This window comes from Micromesistius poutassou (genome assembly GCF_964030765.1).
Source record: "Micromesistius poutassou genome assembly, chromosome: 5".
NCBI lineage: Eukaryota > Metazoa > Chordata > Actinopteri > Gadiformes > Gadidae > Micromesistius > Micromesistius poutassou.
Genome location: NC_140275.1, coordinates 14,627,773 through 14,648,902, shown reverse-complemented (window position 1 = coordinate 14,648,902; position 21,130 = coordinate 14,627,773). Strand labels below are relative to the sequence as shown.

At 45.1% G+C, this 21,130-nt stretch overlaps 1 protein-coding gene across 9 annotated transcripts; it reads left to right on the top strand.

Annotated features, from left to right (window-relative positions):
• Positions 1–227: 227 nt before the first annotated feature.
• On the top strand, positions 228–21,128 carry nsd3 (nuclear receptor binding SET domain protein 3). 9 transcript variants are annotated; one of them, XM_084468796.1, is made up of 25 exons: positions 228–577; positions 1,690–2,534; positions 2,642–2,899; positions 2,997–3,159; positions 3,340–3,494; positions 3,677–4,372; positions 4,783–4,951; positions 8,266–8,366; positions 9,049–9,094; positions 9,201–9,331; positions 9,449–9,574; positions 9,800–9,926; positions 10,054–10,254; positions 10,613–10,792; positions 11,825–11,971; positions 13,378–13,534; positions 13,669–13,871; positions 13,971–14,083; positions 14,484–14,630; positions 15,103–15,225; positions 15,705–15,821; positions 15,947–16,088; positions 16,286–16,392; positions 16,494–16,698; positions 16,963–21,128. In XM_084468796.1, the coding sequence occupies exons 2-25, from the start codon at positions 1,734–1,736 to the stop codon at positions 17,340–17,342; spliced, it is 4,995 nt and encodes a 1,664-aa protein (XP_084324922.1). In that variant the 5' UTR covers positions 228–577; positions 1,690–1,733; the 3' UTR covers positions 17,343–21,128. The 9 variants fall into 9 exon arrangements, with proteins under 9 accessions (XP_084324922.1, XP_084324920.1, XP_084324921.1 ...); XM_084468794.1 differs by having other exon boundaries at positions 8,254–8,366; XM_084468795.1 differs by having other exon boundaries at positions 4,780–4,951.
• The last annotated feature ends 2 nt before the right edge of the window (positions 21,129–21,130 follow it).

The following is a 21,130-nucleotide window of genomic DNA, read 5'->3' as shown; positions in this document are numbered from 1 at the left end:
GTGCTTAACTAGTACGGTGGTTAATGTTAATCCGTGATCCAGTTTCGTCTTCATTAAAAAACAAAACTATTATTTCACGATAGGTTTTACATAGTTAGTTCGTTTTTTAGTTGCTATGCATGCATATTTTAACAGCAGTGGCATTTAATTTCGTGTATTAAGAATTACATTTCGACCGAAACCACACATCCCGATTCCCGACGTGTGGTCGGTGGCCCCTCCAGTCGAGCCTGTGCTGATTCGAGACCGACAAGGCCCAAGCCAGGGTGCTTTTGTTACACCGAGGAAGAGGGAGCTGGAATATTTGAAGGGCTACATAGGGGGCGAGAGTTGTGCATATTTTCCCAACCGAGGCTCTCTGCGAAATGCCAAGCCACCAGAATCAGGAAGAGTCGAGCGACCGGATTGGGTAGCGACCATTTACCGTAACCCCCCTCCAGAAAAGCGATAAAGCCAAACGGAGAGGCCTGCGCGCTGTCAATATTCTCCGTTTTTGTATTTTTTTTTTTTACGGTTCATACAGATTGTACGAGGAAGAGACACCTGGTGTATGTGTTTAGAATGGGACACGCTGAAGGTATTGACACCTTTTTATTTTACTGCATCCTGCCTCTGTGCGTTTGTGTGTGCCCTGTGTTGCTTTTTGTTCAATGCACGCGTGATCCAAATGGATGTATTTATCCATCGAGTCGTATTTAGTAACCTTAGCATGTTTAGTCGAACCAGGGATGGAGGTGTTATCATAGCACACAATTTGATTTAAAGGGGAATAGGCAGCCATATTGGCAACAATATAGCATAGCCAACGTTAGCTTCCTTTCATCTTGTTTGGTCTCCTATTACTATCGAAGATAAATCGCCAACCATTTCGACACGTAACCGAATACACCAGCACCACATCACCATTTTAAACGCACCGGGACATGGGGAATGTTACTGTATTTGTATTTTGTGGAAAAACAATCTCGATCATGCATGGTAGCAGTCGGCTAGCCAGTAACATCGCAGTATAAAATCGTTCAGTGCAACATTCTGTCCGGGTTGTTTTTGCACAGTCGCTACAATGATCCAAACATATATTATTGCCACTTAGTAGTAGTAGTAGTAGTAGTATTGCACATGCAGGTATATAGTGCACGCCCGCCGACACCTTTTAGGATATGTTTACATTCCCGTTATTCGATGTGAGGATGGCGACATGGCAATCGGTTCATAAAGTACACTCAGATCACATCACGTTTAATTAACTGTTTTGATAGATTAATCACAAGAAGAATATAATCAAATTAGTTTCGTCTATTAGGGAAAAAAAACATTGGATAATTCATCTGTGCATGAATTTAAGATTGTAATGTATCATACAAGGGCTGTCTTTCTGCTCTACATATCGTCTATTTTTTGTTAAGACTTCATTACCTAAATACCCTACTGTTAAAGAAGAGTGATGTGAATGCTGATTTTAATAATGAAGCAAAACCTATTTGCTTTCTTTCACCACAATGAGTTATCCCTCACGAAGTCACTTCAATGTTTGTGTATCTGGTTGGGTTCCATCATGTTGATAGTATGATAGGAAATTATCCCGGGACATATTCTTTAGGAGAAGCTGATGACAGCATCTTTAAATCCTACCCACATATTCATTCAATGTCTCTTCACCTCTTAATTGTGCAATTTTATATCTTGCAGGTCCAGTCAGAGAAAAAGACAGTTAAGGATGCAGGAGCACAACAATGGATTTCTCCTTTTCTTTCATGCAAGGGATCATGGGAAATACAATTCAGCAACCCCCTCAACTAATTGACTCAGCCAACATCCGACAGGAGGGCCCATATGACACCGGTAGTGACCCGGGTGAGGATGGAGGTCCCTCCTATGACGCTGCCCTGGAAGCAGAGTTCTCCTACCCCCCATCGGCCTCAGAGGACATGCCCCAGGTCTCCAACGGTTACCCCCCTGGCCTGGGCATGTTTGACCCCCAGACAAAGTTCTCCATGTACTCCCAGTTCCCCAATGGCTCAGCCAACGGCTACGGACCCATAAGGGGCTATGGGGAGCACGGCCTCCTGTCAGGGGAGGGGACGGTGCTGAGAGGCCCCGGCCTCCAGGAGAGACCGCTGTCTCCTGTGTCCCCGCCGTTGCCCACGCATCACCCGCACCTCCTGCACCACTCCCATCACCCTCACACGCTCCCTTACCACTCCAGCCTCCCGCATCTCCAAGTCCACACTCATCCACACACCCAGAGCCCCCCGCCACATCAGTCACAGCATCATTTGTCCCATACCCCTCACATTATGACTCACACGCTCCCGCCCCCGCCTCCTTTGCTCCTGCCCCCCTCCACTCCACCCCCGTCCTTGGTGGACGGTGCCCCGTCATGCCTACCCCACCACACCCCGTCGACGGCTCACAGCGGGGTGCTGAAGAAGACCAACTCCCCCGAGATCAAGTTGAAGATCATTAAGACGTATCAGAATGGCAAAGAGTTGTTTGAGTCAGCTCTGTGCGGGGATCTGCTGCAGGAGTTGCAGGTAGTGCGTGCGAGTGGTTTTTAGTCTGCGTGCTCTTGTGTGAGGTAATATTAAACAGCGACATGTGTCGTCTTTTCTGACCCGTTTTTTCTGCTGCCTTTTTTCAGGAGGAGACGCAGAAAGACCAAGTGACGCAAATGCAGCGCAGGAATGAGAGGAAGAAGGAGAAGAGGAAAAAGAGTGCCAGGCTGCAGGTACAAGTCCAGGAAGAGGGATTGGACTTGGACCAGCCCCAGGAAATTTCCACCGACCAGACAGAGATAGAGACAGAGACCCAGGTCCAGCTCCAGCCAACTGAACCTCCCTTGGCTCAAACAGAGAGGCCTCAGAAGACTGTTATCAAAGCTGAGGCAAAGACACTGAAGGCAAGTGTAGCTCAAATAGCTAATTTATATTTCGATACATGTAAACAAATTAATGAATGTTATAGTGAAATAATTTTTGTTTAATTCCTCGTATTAGGTTCCAAAGGTCCATCATCCCTCTGTGATTCAAGAAACAGGGTTCTGTAAGGAGTTTGTCATTGGGGATCTGGTCTGGTCCAAGGTGGGCACCTACCCCTGGTGGCCCTGCATGGTCTCCTCAGATCCCCAGATGAAAGTACACACACGCATCAACACCAGAGGTAATGCCCCACACATTTGCACACATCTGAGAATTCCTTTTTACTTCCTTGCACTAGACAACATTGGGACCTTTTGGCCTTCTATAGGTATATTGAATAGGTTACAAGCAAATTAATGGTAGACTGGAAAGCAGTATATTTGCAGCCTGTTAACCTTTCTCTGTGTTGGTTCTCATGCAGGTCACAGGGAATATCATGTGCAGTTCTTTGGTAGTGTGGCCGAGCGAGCATGGATCCATGAGAAGAGGATAGTCATCTACCAGGGGGAACACCAGTTTGAAGAACTACAAGCCGAGACACTCCGGAAAACCAACAACCTGGCAGAGAAACACAAGGTACAACCAGTTACTTATTAATACTTAATGTACTTAACTGTATTTCTCTCTGATAGTTTTAAAACATTTAATTTTTATTTTTAAGTTGAATAAATTGTAATAGAAGTGTCATTGCAAATGGTGGGAATGAACCTGTACAGGCTGTATGATAGCCCATGCCAGTAAGATATGTTTCCATGCAGCTTCTGAAGCCCATCCCTCAGAGAGAGCGCGCCCAGTGGGAGGTGGGCGTCGGCCACGCCGAGGACGCCTTCGTCATGACCAAGCAGGAGCGCATCGACAACTACACCTTCATCTACGTCGACCCCGACCCCAACCAGCCCCCGCCCGCCAAGAAGCCCCCCCCTGCCAGACCAGAGAAGCGGACTCAGCGGTCCGCCTCTGCCTCCAAGAAGGAAGAGGGAGGAGTCACGTCGCCCACCAGAGAGCAGCAGCAGCCGCTGCCACCCCAGCAACCCCAGCAATCCCAGCAGCCCCAACAGCCGCGCAGGCAGCTGCCTCGCCGGCAGTGTAGCATCCAGAACGCCAGCGACGGTACCAACCCCCAGGCCTCGGACGGAGAGAGGGGGGGCAAAAGGGCAGATCCCAGCCCAGCCGGCTCCCAAACCCCAGAGACGGCCTCGGAGGCCGGGGTCCGGTCGGAGTCCCCTCCCCCTGTCCGGGCCTGGAAGACGGCGGCGGCCAGGAAGCTGCTGCCGCTCTCCATCACCATGAAGAAGCTCAACGTGGAGATCACCAAGTGTGACTGGCCCCTCCTGCAGAGGAAGGTTGTTCCCTCACCCAAGCGGGAGAGAGAAGAGGAGGAGGAGGAGGAGGAGAAGGAGGAGCGAGTGGAGGGGGAGGTCCGGCAGCCCGACCTGGGATACTGTTCACCGGAGGTGCGTGTGAACGGGGCAAGTTTTTCCTTTTTTTGAAGTTTTGTCTCTTCTCCCCCCCCATACACTGGGATCTATAATTAATCACAGAGCTGCATTTGTTTTCAAGCAAAAGACAAAGGCATGAAAAGGCATCGTCCAGCATAATCAAATGTTTGATCGATTAAAGTGAGGTTTTTTTTATGTTTGTAAGTGGTCATTTTTTATTTTGTGTCACTCAAAGAACGGCACTATCCTTCAACCCCCCCTCCCCCCCCTCAGTTCACGTCAATATGCATTTGAGCTAATTTGACTTAAGTAATCTGATCAGAGTAAGAATAGACATAATCCCGTCAGACACGACTTGATAGGAACAGCATCATTTCCCAAAGGCGTGGCAGCATTTTCTGACGTGTTGGATGTTTCCATAGCAGGACTGTGGTGCTAAACCTGAACCAAGCCCAGAGGAAGAGGAGGAGGAAGAGGCTGAAGAAGCAGAGGAAGACAGGGAGGAGAGGAGGGGCTCCCCTGCCAGTCAAAGGAGTGAGGAGGGAGGTATGCATCCCACCTCATCTCCTGGCTCCCATCACAGCAGTCCACCAGGTATCAAAACCTAAAAGCATTTTGGATTTGAAGTTAATGAAAAGTCCCCATGCAGATGTTTTTTTTTTTTTGGGAAGAGTCATGTTAAATGTATTATGGGGTAGAAACCAACGGTAATGTCACCAATCCCTTGGTTCAAAGAAAAACAGATCTGCATTTTGCAGCTTTCGTGAATTTGAAGAAAACTTGTTGTGAAATTTGAAACTGATGAAAAATCATTTCTTTTAGGACACTTCTTGCCAGCAAAGTATTTGATTTAATGGAGCATGATCAAGGAAAGACACACTGGGAGCATTAAACAAGCATCTTCAATGAGCCAACGAAGGCTCATGGTCACATTGTACGCACAAACTCTAAGAATAGAACTAACCAAAGAGGGGCTATCATGGTCTAAAAAATAAAATGTTCGTTATGAACCAGTTTCTTTATGAACCACCACATTATATGTGATAATATATATAGAATACATTTTTCCATGATATTTCCTCCCTTTTAGATCTTAAGATCAACACTTTTACCGATTGAAAGAGGTAATTATTGGAAAATTCATTGTGTGAACAGTAATGGTCATAAATTAACCCAAAGTAGAGTAGGTCTAAATTATATCTATATATATTATATATTTTAAAAAATGAAATGTATGATAACTCTAATGTTTTCGTTGTGTGTAAATATTTTAGAAACAGACATGTTATAAAACATGTTAACCCGTTATTAACCCTTTTAGCCATGGGGGGAAAACTAATGCGAAAAAGGAACTAACCTTGAGAGGTGTAACAGAGTTGGAATTGCTAGGAGGACTTGAAAAAATGAATCCTTACACATTGTAAATAGTACATGAAACAAATTCTAAATAAAAAATACATTTAAAATTAGTCAATAAAGCTGTGTGTGTGTGTGTGTGTGTGTGTGTGTGTGTGTGTGTGTGTGTGTGTGTGTGTGTGTGTGTGTGTGTGTGTGTGTGTGTGTGTGTGTGTGTGTGTGTGTGTGTGTGTGTGTGAATATGAGGGAGAGAGTGTGTGTGCATGTTTGAGCATCTTTGTAGTAGAGTCCTGTGGTAGTACACCACATGATCTATGATGCCTGCTGTTTTGAAGGCGAGATTTCCTCAGACCGTTGTAGAGATCCAGGTTGTAGAGGATGATGTCACATGTTTCTGATGACAAGGGATGTATTGCGACATGTCCTGTAGTGATTGGTGGCACATGACCCTTTATGATGACCCCTAAGGGATGTTCTGTACAACAGTACATTCGTAAGGGGTCATGCATTGGCCGGGTCATCCATGGGGTGTGATTCTTCAGTTTCTGTTTGGTCTGTCTGCAGTGGGTTTCGGCTGCACGGTTCCGTTCGGCCTCCTGGTCTCTCTGATATGTCTAATCTCTATAGTCTCTGGGTTGTCATGGGTTTGCTTCCAGAACCATCTTCGAAGCTGTCCTTTGAAACTGTTTAGAAAAGGGCAGACACTTAAAAAAGCAGCCTTGGCAGGGGAGGCGATCTATTACCATCCATCAGCTATCTCTTGGATTACTTACTTCTTCATAGGACGCGCGTTAATGCCTGGCTAGATCGATTGTCGTGTGATTGTAATCACGTAAATCCAGCTGCCTTGCAAGCTAGGGGGTCAGCAGGAATCTCTGCTGTCAACTGTCCAGCACTTGGTCTTTGGGCCATCCTTTCCCCCCGTTCTGGTTATTAGCAATCAGAAAGGTAGAAGAGCCAATAGAAGAAAAAAAAAAGCACAATGAAAAATAGAGGTGGACCAAGAACAAATTAGATGGATAGTAAGCCCACTCAAAACGGATCTGTTTTATTTATGGTGTTTCAAACTGCATGCAACATACATTACTTCATGCAACTCAAATCCAATCCACACCCATGCATATAACTTAACACCTTTTGTATTGTGTATAATTTAGCATTACTATCATCATGCATTTAATTGTATGTATGTTAACTGTATGTACATGTTTACAAAGATCTGATGGAGGCAAGTTTATCTTACCTGTATGTTAATATGTTAAGCACATATCAAACATGTATTACCATTTAATCTGTAACAAACCAAGTCACAGGGAATTCAGAACATTTCAAAAAGTTTTCACGGATGTAGCAGTAGCAGTAAGGTGGTGGCTATATGAAACAACTATATCTGCATCATTATTACCTAACTAGTGTGAGCTTATTAATGACTTTAAACAACTGAAATGATACAACCCTAATCAACCATGTGTTATATCTCAAATAGACTAGTTCCACCACCATGACGATGCAATATAGAATGACATCAACCAACTATGTCAGCAACGTCACTCCAAACATATCTCATTGGGATTGATGAGCACCTGTCAACTGTTAATACATACTGAAAATATTGAAATTGAATTCCACTATATTAAGACATGTCTGAACTCATTAAATTAATCATAATCATGACAGCTACCTGGCAACACATGGCATCTAAGAGTATACATCTAATTCAACCGTATTTAACCAGTTAAACCTCAAGCTAACCAAACAGTTAGGGCATCAAATCCGCCAACTAAAGAAAATGAAAATGTAGCCTAACAACATGGAAGCACAGCATGGAAAGAAGGTTTTGCAAAAGATATAAAACAGAACAATGTTTGGAAACTGAGTCATGTTGGCGGTATTCATTTTACCACCTGTGCACTTTTCTCAAAATAAGATAAGTTAGTAAAATTACACCAAAAAATGTAAGTAGTTAAATCAAATACTATGCTGTCGTCAGTGTCAATTTAGCGTGTGAAGCTCCTCTACTTAACTTTATTTTCTGGACATTTTACCCCTAATTTATTTTTCAAACCACCTGTCTACAATCAGCATAACAGTGACAAATAGGAAATAAAAAATATAATAATAATAAATTCAAACAACTTTCAAAGGTAAGGCTATAGCGCACATGACTCAAAGAGATTATATTCTGACCTGTATCACTGGTCTCTTCCAGAGAGGCTGAACAACTCTTACCGTGGTCATTGTAAAGCATCCACTAGGCCTTTTGCTGATGTTCTCTGCCCTTAATCAGAGTTGATCATCTCATCCTTGTAAATCACAATGCATCATGGGATTTGTCTTGTCAGTTTCAAACACTGTATCTCCCCATAACGACAAGATATTTAATGTTTAAGTAGAAACTACATATAGAGTAAAGACAAAAAAAACATTTATGATAATATTATTAGGTTTAAATTTTTCCACCACAGAAACCGAGCGCGTTCTCAAGGGAGTCGCACAGGGGCCTTTTCAGATATTGATGAGGAGCCTTCTGTTTCACGTAGTTCTCTTTTTAGGTTCTCAAGAGAGGAAGCAGCAGAGACGCTCCATCCGGAGCCGGTCTGAGTCGGAGCGGGGCAGCGATCCAGTCCCCAAGAAGAAAACCAAAAAGGAACAGGTACCAATATTTCAATGTTGAACCAATACAGACGGAGAGGAGCTATGAATATGGATTCCAGTGACTCCTCAAAACCAGTCTGAGCTTGCATTTGCCTTAGCGCTACCACATTTAGTTGGATATTGTGTATTGCTTATGCTTGTATGCTGATTTATTTGTTTTCACGCAACTTATTTATAGAAATGAACATCAAAAGCAAGGGTAGAGGCAATGGGTTATTTCATTGCTATCGAACTTCAAATGCAACCCTGAAAATGACAATGAAACAAGTGTGTGTGTGTGTGTGTGTGTGTGTGTGTGTGCCTAGACCAAATTATTATTGCAATATTGACTGGATTTATCAGTATTTAGCCTGCTTGTGAGCAGGCATTAGTATGCAAAAGTTGTCATCTGTTAATCATTCCCTAGACATAATTATGTCTAGGAAAACTGATTGACAGACACATTGATAGCCAAACACAATGGGGAAAACTTCAAAGAAGAGAACAAATATGGATCAATTAACTTTTTATGAATACCTTTTGTGTTACTTTTGAATTACTTTTGTAAATGACAGATATAAATACAAGGATTTACATATTCTAAGAAATCAAATAATTTATCAAAACCACAAACACTCATACTCGACTCAATACAGCAACTATTAAATTAAAATAATGTCTGCCTTTTCCCCTAATAACAGGCTGAGCTTGCCCCAGAGACTACTTTGAGAACGGGTTCCCAAAAAGGTAGGTAATACATGCAATTCATTGGTATAGACAGCTGCTCTGCTATTGTCACCGTTTTGCATAATCCTCCAACATTAAAAACGGAATGACGTGTGCGACATACCAGGAGCCAGTGAGATCTCAGACGCCTGCAAGCCTTTGAAGAAGCGGAGCCGGGCCTCCACAGATGTGGAGATGGCTTCGTCTCAATACAGAGACACCTCCGACTCGGACTCCAGAGGCCTCAATGATCCCCAGGTAGGTTTCACCATGCGATTTAAAATCTGCTTTAACGGGTTCTAACTGTACAACTGATGAATGAAATAAATTTCAAAAACACAGGCTCACACACTGATCTCTCACTGTGTCCCCTAGGGCTTGTTCGGGAAGGGCCTTGACAGTCCCGCGGCGGCAGATGCAGATGCATCTGACACGCAGTCCGTGGACTCCAACATGTCCCAGCAGACCAGCACCTCGGGGAAGAAGGACACTGTGTGCCAGGTGAGCTGACTGTTTGTGTGCCTGGTGAGCTGACTGTTTGTGTGCCTGTAGTCCCTGAGTGCATAAATTACAAGTGTATGCAGAGCAAATGTGTCCATTACCTGTGTGTGTGTGTGTGTGTGTGTGTGTGTGTGTGTGTGTGTGTGTGTGTGTGTGTGTGTGTGTGTGTGTGTGTGTGTGTGTGTGTGTGTGTGTGTGTGTGTGTGTGTGTGTGTGTGTGTGTAGATTTGTGAGGTGTTTGGCGAGGGTTTGGTGGTCTGCGAGGGAGACTGCAGCAGACATTTTCACCTCGAGTGTCTTGGCCTGACCGCCCTGGTCGACAACAAGTTCACCTGTTCCGAGTGCAAGAACGGTGAGAGATCCCCAACCCCCCCGTTTCCTTCTTCCTCTCTAACCACAATGCGGTGCCCCACGCGATCCTAAAAACATCCGTGCGTCTCTTTTACCTTTCCTTCTTCTTGTTCATCTCTCCCCTCTAGGCAATCATTCGTGCTTTAGCTGTAAAATGTCGGGACAAGAAGTGACCCGCTGCTCCGTGCCGGGATGCGGCTGCTTCTACCACGAGGAGTGTGTGTGTAAACTCCCCGGCGCCACCGGCGTCGCGGGGGGGGGATTCTGCTGCCCGCAGCACACCTGCTTCACCTGTTGCCTGGAGCGAGACCTGGAGAAAGCCAGCAAAGGTACTGAGGCAGCGCTTAGCAACCTCAGGGGGCGGGGGGGGGGGGGGGAGGGACGTCAACATGAATCCATTGACGAGGCTTTACTGCAATGTGAGCAGGTGTACGATAATATTAGCGCCACAGTATGCAGAGCTTGCGTAAACACATTGAGTCGAACGGTCATGGCGACATTGATCCCCTCGTCCCGTCTTCAGAAACTGAGAGTTGGAAGCAATCTGCCCTGCAGTGCAATCAGCGGGCGAGAGGGATGCTCTATAATGGGATAGATACATTCATTCTGTTTGGGGTGAGGCATGGGAGAGCAAAGCTTGATGGATGATGATGAACCCCTCGTCCCCCCCCCCCTCCCTCCCACCAGGGCGTATGATGCGCTGCATCCGCTGTCCAGTGGCGTACCACGCGGGCGACGGCTGCGTGGCGGCCGGCAGCGTCGGCCTCACCCACCACCTCATGATCTGCAGCGGGCACGCCGCCACCAAGAGGAACGGCCTCCCCTCCTCCCCCGTCAACGTGGGCTGGTGTTTCCTGTGCGCCCGAGGTAATCCACGCACGCCGCTGCGCCGCGTCTAGGGCTCCACCCCGGGACGGCGAAACATGAATGCCAGCTCCCTCCCTCTCTGTCTGTCTGTCTGTCTGTCTCTCTCTCTCTCTCTCTCTCTCCCTCGCACTCGCACACACATACTTTCGATTGGATAATCTGGTAGATTGAAGTGGAGCTGAGATTAAAGGGGTGTTGGTGTGTGCGGGTGCGAGGGGGGGTCTCTGTTTGTGCCTCTTGATTAATGGGAGACTTGGTGACTACACAACTCTTCATACCAGTTATCCCGCTGGTCAGAAATGTAATCTCCTTGGGCGGGGCTGTCACTCTACTGTTTAATGGTTTTCTGTGAGGGATTAAGAAGACTTTAAGAAAAGTTATTCAAGCATTGCGGACGTTTATCAATACAGCAACTAGTTGCAATCCCCTTTGCGCCACTTCATAACCGATGGATAAGTAAATCCATTGAGAGCTTACTTATATTTCATTGTGTATATATTTATTTATATATATATATATATACATGTATATATGATCACATTGTATGTATAACGCCATATGTTACCCGTTACAAGCATTGTTGTTGTGTAATGTAACATTTGTGTTCCATCGTGCTGCTCACGATACGGATGATCTGAGGGCTCCATTTTAATAACCAGTGTATGGCTGACCTTAACTGAGTCTGTCGTTGTCCTGACAACGATCAGAGCAATGTAAAAAAAAAAAAAGAAGAAAAATATGGATTTTTGTTTATTTAGTTGTGTAATCTGTTCGGTTGAGTGCACGGTATAGGCCACTGTGTACGTATGTACGTATGTATGTATGCATGTATGTTTAGATGAATCTATTAGGGAGAATTTACTTGTTCTAATCTAACAATGAGTGTGAGTGTTTGTGTTTATCTCTCTCCTCACTCTTCCTCACTCTTTCTCTCTCTCTCTCGCTCCCCCCTCCATCTATCCTGTGAAATCTTGGTTACGTAGTTAAATTTATTTCAGCTCACTCCCATCTCTTCCTGTGTGTCTTGTGTAGGGCTGTTAGTGCAGGACCTTACTGACAACATATTAAGTTCATATGCCTATAAGTCCCACTACCTTCTGACTGAGTCAAATCGTGCTGAGTTGAAATTACCTATGATTCCCTCTCCTTCGTCAGCTACCAAAAAGAATGTTGGGAAAGGTAACGGAACACTTTTTTTCCTTTTCTCCTTCTTTTCCCACTGGTTTGTGTTTGTGCTCGTGCCTGCTCACACTTTTCGTTTGGTTTTAATTTACCCTTTTGTTGCATCTTTCATTTCAATGCCTTGAGGTGCCTTGTCCATGAACTATCTGGGTACACTGCGGCTTGTTTCTAACACAAAAGCGCTGCAAAATAACATTAGGCTAATTTTCCCCTTGACCGCTAACCCACGTGTTGATATAACCTTGTGCTTGAGTTGGATCTGCTGTGGGCTGGTTATGACTTAATGAAGAGGAGAATATGTGAATACATGCTGGTGTGCGTTTGTGGTGCATTTGGAAGAATGGAAGGTTCTGCTTTTTTGGCCCATTTGGTTTTTATTTCAACCTTTTGTGGTTAAACGGTTAACGGTTACCATTTTTTTAATATCATTCATTGTAGATATATTTATATTTGACATATAAATGGTGCATTATTAAAACTAAACATATTAAGTGGGTACACTGGAAGTACTAGAGCACGACTGCTGCCTTATTTGTAGACTATGAGAGCAATGTCTCGGCCAGCGGCCTGCTTTGCTGCATTATTGAGACTGATTGCAGGTATTACTGGTCCTCTCTTTGGTGTGTGGTGCTAATGGCTGCAGAAGGGATGCTACTTTGCTGCTTCTGCCATGCTTACATTGAAAGGGTTTTGCCTCAATCCTGTCTGTTATGCTGACTGCAAATAGGCCTAGGGAATATCTTTGTTCCTTCTATGTCTTTAAGCCACGACCTCTCTTGGATGGAATACACTACCTGTTCACAACCCAAATCTGTGAAATCAACATTCACTCCCCCAAAATGTCAATTTGTGAAATTGAAATATCCAGTGTTGCAAAATCAGTTCTTTACAAAAAGGGAGAATGACTTTTTGGACTAATGGAGATTGTGATTCCATGCAAGCCGGTCAACGCAAGGTCTATGTCGCTGGTTTATGGGAAAAGCTGCTTTAATGTGCTGCATGGCAGCTTTTTCCAAAATGCTTATTTTGAACATAACTAATGATTCGTGGTTAACCTGCTTCAATCCTCTGCTATTGCATGTACTGACGGTTGACCGGTATAGGTACATGACTCTGAATCACATTTGGTTGTTTTCAATATAGTCTGACTCACAAAAACGTAAACATCAGGTTTTCTTTGTTCATGTAGATTGCACAATGTCTTTGCTGTCCTCAATTAATCTTTAATTTATGGTCACTTTTTATTTATCTTACCCCACAGCTCCTACTTTTAATTAAAACACAACGTAGGCACGTCAACAAATGAGATTCAGAGTATGGCCATCTTTTAAAGGTTCAGTGGCTAATCCCATGCTACTTCTCTCTTCGCACACTCATTTCCCACAATGCACCTGCACATGCAGGAGGCAAGCTGCTGTGCTGTGACTCTTGCCCCGCCTCCTTTCACCCGGAGTGTCTGGAGGTGGAGATGCCAGAGGGGGCGTGGTCCTGCAGTGACTGTCGAGTGGGGAAGAAGCCGCGTTACAAACAGATCGTTTGGGTCAAGCTGGGGAACTACAGGTAAGCTACAAATAGATTGTTTGGGTCAACCTGGGGCACCTCAGGTGAGCTGGACATGGGAAAAGCAAGACAGATATCTCAGGCCGCAGCATGACTTGTCCATTGTGATGTTTCTCTCTGCCTCTCGGCTGCAGGTGGTGGCCAGCGGAAATCTGCAACCCTCGCCTGGTACCGTCCAACATCCAGAGCCTCCGCCACGACATCGGCGACTTCCCCGTCTTCTTCTTCGGTTCCCACGACTACTACTGGATCAACCAAGGGCGTGTTTTCCCTTACGTGGAGAACGACAAGAACTTTGCCACGGGCCAGATAAATGTCAACAAAACCTTCAAGAAAGGTATTCAGAGCACAACCCGTCGCAGCGGTGAACTGCATTTTGTGTTTGGGTTTGTGTGTGGGCCTGAGTCTGTATCTGACATGGTTTGCCTCGTTTCAGCACTGGAAGAAGCAGCTCGGCGGTTCCAGGAGCTCAGGGCACAGAGGGAGAGCAGGGAGGCCCTGGAGCAGGAACGCAACTCGCGCAAACCTCCGCCCTACAAATTAATCAAGGTAACACCACCTCTGTGTATTGACATTTTTGCCTCTTTTTTTTTTTTGGCAGTTTTTTTTTTGTTGTTGTTGTCAAGCCCTTGATCACAGTTACTGTGTCAAAAGTCTTCCCAACCCTGCATCTTACGACAACCTCCCTATCCCTAAGCCCTCCGAAGGGATTTGCTTCTCATTTATTATGAAACGGCCACATCCTGTAAGTTGATCATAGTACTAAAGCATAGAACACTTTTTTTTAGAGCTCTATATATCGGGAGACATTTTACTGTTGCTATGATGCTTGCTGGTACCAGGGGGTGCTTTAATCCAGCCCCTTTACGCTGGTGGCAGAACAGCAGAGCAGCCAACCCCACGCCACTTTGACACCTAATGGTTTTGTTGTCGTCTCTCCCCGTTGCAGTCCAACAAGCCCATGGGGAAAGTGCAAGTGCACTTGGCCGACCTCTCGGAAATCCCACGATGCAACTGCAAGCCTGCAGACGAGCATCCATGCAACCTGGACTCCCAATGCCTCAACCGCATGCTGCAGTACGAGTGCCATCCCCAGGTCTGTGTGCTTCTGGCCGCCGTGGGCCCTTCTCTCCTAGTGGCCATCTTGGGTCCATCTTGGTTTCTAAACACTATCTGGACGGGGGGGGAACTGAAAGCAGAATGTGGCATTCAGTTCTTCCACTTAGCTTACGTTTCGGACCAAGCTGGCCCCGAGGTGAGTGAGGACCATTATGCGCCTGGTGTTCAGTCTACCCTTAAATGACGTCACACGTGTGAATGTCCTGCCCGGTGTATGATGGGAAGATCAGCCTACCAGGGGGTTCAGTTCCACTGGATAGTATGGTGGATCTATCTATCATACATCTACTCTTTAACCTAGCAGGTGCAAACGACAGATATGACTCAAAACATGATGCTAATGCTAATTTAGTTTAAGAAGCAAAGTTTAAGTTTAAGAAGCCTAGCTACATAGCTGCTTTGACTGATGACTTTTTTTTTGGTTGTCTCTTCTCTGATTGGCATAACAGGTGTGTCCGGCCGGGGAGAACTGTGAGAACCAGTGCTTCTCCAAGCACCTGTGTGCCGATACGGAGCTGTTCAAGACGGACGGCCGCGGCTGGGGGCTGCGGACCACCCAGGCTCTCAGGAAGGTTAGCTTCCACCCAGTCCTCACACTCCCAGAGGTCATCTCGTCCTCCCAGCTTGAGACTCCTAGATTTCATTTTGTTCTCCCGGCCTCAGACTCGCCGACTTTATCTTGTCCGACAGGGATGGGGGAACACAATGGTGGCAATATGTGCATTATTTAAAATGTTGATGCTTACATGTGTCACATCTAATGAAGGGTTCATTTCTAGCTGTTTGTTTTAATGGTGTTTTGTGCAATGGGGTTACCGAGAGAATGTGTCTACGCTTTGCGTGTCATTAATATATTCCAACTGTTCCGTTGGAGACACCTGTCATCATCTTGGGTTATGTAGATGGATTCCTTTTTAGATGATTCATTTCCATTACAATACCAAATTCAACCCTATTTTAAGTCTTCGCCTATTTCTTGGCAAGCATGTTAAACGTTCAGATATCCTATTGAAATTTACATTGAGCACAAAAACGTTTTTATTTTCCCCAGGGTGACTTTGTGACAGAATACGTGGGCGAGGTGATAGACGCGGAGGAGTGCCAGCAACGAATCAAACACGCCCATGAGAATCATGTCACCGACTTCTACATGCTCACTCTCACGAAGGTAACCTCTTACCTGACGACTCAGCTCTGAGAATATGTCCCGCCGGAGACGACTCAGCTCTATGAGAATATGTCCCGCCGTAGCCCTGCTAAGAGTCCTCATCCTCCATCCGTCCTTCTACCTAGGATCGCGTCATCGATGCAGGGCCCAGAGGAAACTCCTCTCGCTTCGTGAACCACAGCTGCAGCCCCAACTGTGAAACCCAGAAATGGACCGTCAACGGGGACGTGTGCATAGGGATCTTCACCCTCTGTGACATTGACGCTGGTGAGATAGTGCAGCTGTGATCACCGTTAAAACAGGAAAAACCCGATTAAAATAAGCTATGTGGCTTATCTCAGTCTGGTAAAGTCACCTGATTCCATTTCACAAACGCAATCAGACAGTACACAGACACACAGACACACACACGCACTATTCAAACCCCCAGTCCTGATTTTAAAATCTCTCCCTTCCTCCCTCAGGCACGGAGCTGACGTTCAACTACAATATGTACTGTGTGGGCAACCGAAGAACCTCCTGCCACTGCGGTGCCGACAACTGCTCCGGGTTCCTCGGGGTCCAGCCCACGGTAGGGGGGGGAGAGAGAGCAAGCGCCTCACCACATGTTTCCAGTCCCAGCAGCAGAAGCCGGATGTTTAACCCTTGTCGATTGGCCTCGTGTTTCCCCAGAGCGCCGTGGTCATGGAGAAGGAGGAAAAGGCCCGCAACGCCAAGCTGAAGCCCAAGCGGCGAAGGCTGCGGCCCGAGGGCAAGCACACCCACGAGTACTTCTGCTACTGCTGCGGGGACGGCGGCGAGCTGGTCATGTGCGACAGGAAGGACTGCCCCAAAGCGTACCACCTCCTGTGTCTCAACCTCAACAAGCCCCCTTATGGTAAGAGGAAAAGTGTGTGTGTGTGTGTGTGTGTGTGTGTGTGTGTGTGTGTGTGTGTGTGTGTGTGTGTGTGTGTGTGTGTGTGTGTGTGTGTGTGTGTGTGTGTGTGTGTGTGTGTGTGTGTGTGTGTGTGTGTGTGTGTGTTGATTCAGAGAATTCATATTTTATTATATTATTGATTTTTCTGCCCCTGATCGTTAATCAATAGCTATATTAATGTATTAATCTCTCTTGCTCTTACATTCTCTCTCTCTCTCTTGGCAGGCCGGTGGGAGTGCCCGTGGCATGACTGCAGCGTGTGCGGAAGCCCCGCCTCCTCCCTCTGTGACTTCTGCCCCCGCGCCTTCTGTGGCGACCACGAGGCGGGGGCCCTCACCCCCTCCTCCCTGGACGGGCGGCCCTGCTGCTCCAGGCACAACCCATCCAGCCCCCTGGGCTCCGAGCCCGCCTCCGCCCAGCCCTCCAGTCCCAGCCTGAGCCCCGTGCGGGTCAAGGAAGAACCTCCCGGGGAAGTGGAGGAGGAGGAGGAAGAGGAGGAGGAGGAGGAGGAAGAAGAGGTTGAGGAGGTGGAGGAGGAGGAGGAGGAAGAAGAAGAGGAGGACGAGGAGGAGGAGGAGTCGTCGAGCCTGCTGGCTGCAGAGTGACATTGCAGTCCCACCCATACCTCAATATCCCCCCCCCCCCCCCCCCCCCCCCCCCCGTTGCCCCCTGCACTCCTGGCGGCAGGGGCCTCATGGGGCCCCGTCTGCTGAGGAGGAGGCGGGGGTGCCGCCACAGGGGATGCAGCTCTCTGTGACCAGTACCACAGCCTCTAAGCAGAGGTGAGGAAGGTCGGAGGGGGGTACCACATCGCACCTCTGTTGGTAGGTGGGGATGCATCCTCATCATCATCATCCTCCACATTTAAGGCGAGCGGCTTGCTGTTGGACACCCGACAGTCCCTCCATGTCCGGCGTATGGCCCAAACCAACAACTACTTCTACCTTTTTATGTTAGTCGTTTTACCTTTTATGTTTTTTTCAGCGGTGGGCATTTTGGGTGTCATTACGTTGTCGGCAGCCGTCCCTTTGAAGAAGTGAGCGATAAAGGCTTAAGGGATTTGTAGTACTTCTTTCTCCCCCATTCACTTGCTGTGAGTGGTGGTCACTGCACACTGGTGGACACCGGTGACCACGCGGAGAACCACCGGCAACACCCCCACAGGTCATTGCTTCAGCTCATTCTGTACATCTCTTCTTTAAAAAAAAAAAAAAAAAAAGGAGGGCCAAATGACACTCGTGCAATTTATCAGGACCACACTACATTCCAACCTTCCTTAAGACATGGTTTTAATATACTTATGAGTAAATGGACTAATTATATATACAGTATATATGTTTGTTAATGTTTACAGACAGATCACTCTCACTCCAATCTTGGAGAGTGGTGTATTATGTTTGTTTGTTTGTTTAGGTGTTAAGCATTACGCAGACCTCCTTGTGAAATTTAGTCCTAAATACGGTGAATTATAATGGTATATCGTGTCATGGAATCAAATTGCAAAAAGTACTTGTGATTTATTTTCATATCGCCAGTATCACTCACCATTGTGAACATAAATTGCTCACTCCGAGCAGCAGAGAGTTAAACCGCCAGCAGTTAGAGTAAGGACAGAGACGTGTCCGATTTCACCTTCTTTTCCTATTCAGATGATGGACAGAGGGGGTACGGGTTGTGATCACTGGTGCTGTTTTAAGTATTGTACATCAGCCTTAAGGTTTGACTTTGGGCTGTGATAACTACTGCCCGGACGCAGTTCATTTTTAGTATTGTCGTGTACTGTGGCCATTGATGCTTTTTGTTTGTCTTTTCTTTCTTCGTTTTTTTGCCAAACCTTCCTGAAGCACTTTCACTCGGCTTATCGCTACACACTTTTTAGGTAGGTCATGCATCTACAGAAGTGTATATAAACGAACATATGACGTGTACATGTAAAAAAAACAACACAAAAAAACACAAAAAGAAAAAACAATACCTCCACTTCTGTAGTGACGTTGAAATTGAAACTGTGTTGTGACTCCATTCTCTTGGTCGTTATCAAGCTCGTGCTCGTCAGGTCCCGGTGATCAGAAATGGGTCCCAACCCTGATGTTGACATTAATTGGATACTGCCAGCCTAGCTACGCAGCCTGTTTTTATAAGACAGCGCGGGCGGACTCAAGAGTGAGACGTTCGACGCAGATGAATCCCATATATCACTGTTTCCCTTGGTGGGATGTGTTATTCTCATAGTTCATTCTCCCAGCTAGTTGTTTTTCTATCGAGTAGGAGACATGATGTTATACAGCAGTTCATTATATTGTACAAAATAAATCACACACCGATGTACAGTGTTTTTAATGGTTCCTTTGTCAAATCCATGTTTGTTTGTTTGTCTTTTTTAGTACATCATTGCTTTTCTGTCAGTTTTTGGTTTCAAACTGAAGTGTTACTCCCTTGCCACCGTGTTCTAGTAAAAATATGATGAAGCAAATAGGGGGGAATGGGTAAAAAAAATGTCATCACTTGCTATATATGTTTTTACATGTGATGTTTCCCTTTTGGTCACAGCAGCCACTTATGAAACTGTAACGCAAGTTATCTTACAGTGCCCCTATTTGGAGTGGGAGCAGCCATAACAAGCCTTTTCAAAATCTGCCCTGCCCTGTGTCTAGGCCCAAGACTACTTGTGATTCCTCTATGGTATGCGATTATTTGTGTTAAGTTTTTAGATTTTGCTCCCAAACCGATCGGTATCAACCATTCAGCGCCAGAGGGTTGAGTGGGGTCAATCTCTTGTTATATATTTTACTCGATATATATTTTATTTTATTTTTATTTTTTTTACTTTGTTTTCTTCACTAGTTGAATGCATACCTGAAAGTACTGTATGTATAACATTGAACAACTAAACAAACCTTTTTTTGTGTTTTTTTGTAAAGAATCATTCCTGCTAGCTCACGTTGGTGTTCTGAGAATGGTGGTATATTCTTTTGTCAGATATAAATGAGTCGATAGAAGTAGGACCATCCATCTTTGCTGTAGTATATACAGAACATGCTCAAGTAGGTGCAACACCTTAGTAACTTTACATATCCCAGCAGTGCAAATTTCCCAAACAAAAATGAACTTTCCTCTTTATTTGACAATTTAATTTTGTATTTATTAACTTTTGCATGTAAATAAACATGTATAAATTCCAGAGAATCAAACCGTGATAGACCTGTTACAGTTTTGGGGTGGAGAATAACACGTATGAAGTTTCGGAATGATGTAACGTAAAATAATGTTTTGATTTGCCCATTCAACAGTACCGACACTTTCACTCCATATCAAACTGTATTCCATTGACAAGTATTACACAATTACTATTCTTTATTTTTATATTTGTTGGACTTGTGTTTTTCCACTTTGTAGAAACATTCTGAACAACAGTTGTTACTGTTGAACCTCCAAACCACTTCAATATATTTGTGTTGACATTTTTTATTTGCCCCTTACAGCTGTTACAGCATTTACATTTCGTATGTCTAAATGGTGCAGTGTTAAAGCATTATTTGATCTTTTTGCTATCAAAAGTACATTTGATTTATGTGAGTCGATTATTGTGTTGTGGCCAAATTGTTCAAGAGAAAAGCATGTTTGTTCACATGGAGGGTATGTTTTATTTTTATTTTATCTGTCTTGAATATTGCCATTTTCTGCCAACTCAATTGAAGAGATCATAGCCCTTATGTCTTAATTGTATGTTTCAGTTTATTGTGATGTCTTACTTTTTTTGTGCAATTTTGCTGGTTGCTATAAAGATGTGGACTGACATGTCCTTTTATAGGAAAATAAGTCGGATGGAATAATAATTAATAAGAACACACCTTTTTTACATTAGAATTGCTTAAAGTCATTCTTACTGGGGTCATGTCTCTCTTTGTGTTTGAGTCAAGTTTATTTGTATAGGAATTGCAGTCGTAAAGGCTTCAGTGGCCTCCACTCAGTTGAATTACCTTATCCTTAAGCCCTCACAGTGGAAAGGAAAGCCTTTCAAAAACCAAGTTGGAAAAGGAAGAAAGGTTGAAGGAATGCAAAGCAGGGATTCCTTTCATCTTTCAAATGTTGATTTACACAAATTACAAACTTTCTTACTGTTCCATCTGTGTTACTGCATATTGCATATTGGTGAAGATTTGTAAATAGCATACTTTGCATTGAACTTGCATAGGATCATGTTACTGTGCTGTGCTATTGCCTGTACAATTCTGCTTCTAAATGTGTGTGACTGTTGGGACAACCTTTTGTACATGACTGTCTTTTTATTTGAGAATATTGATTCCGTTTTTCCATTCTGAAGTTGGATTTGAGGAGTTCAGACATGCCTGAAGTTTGACTTTAATAAAGCTATACTCTGTCTAAGTGAATC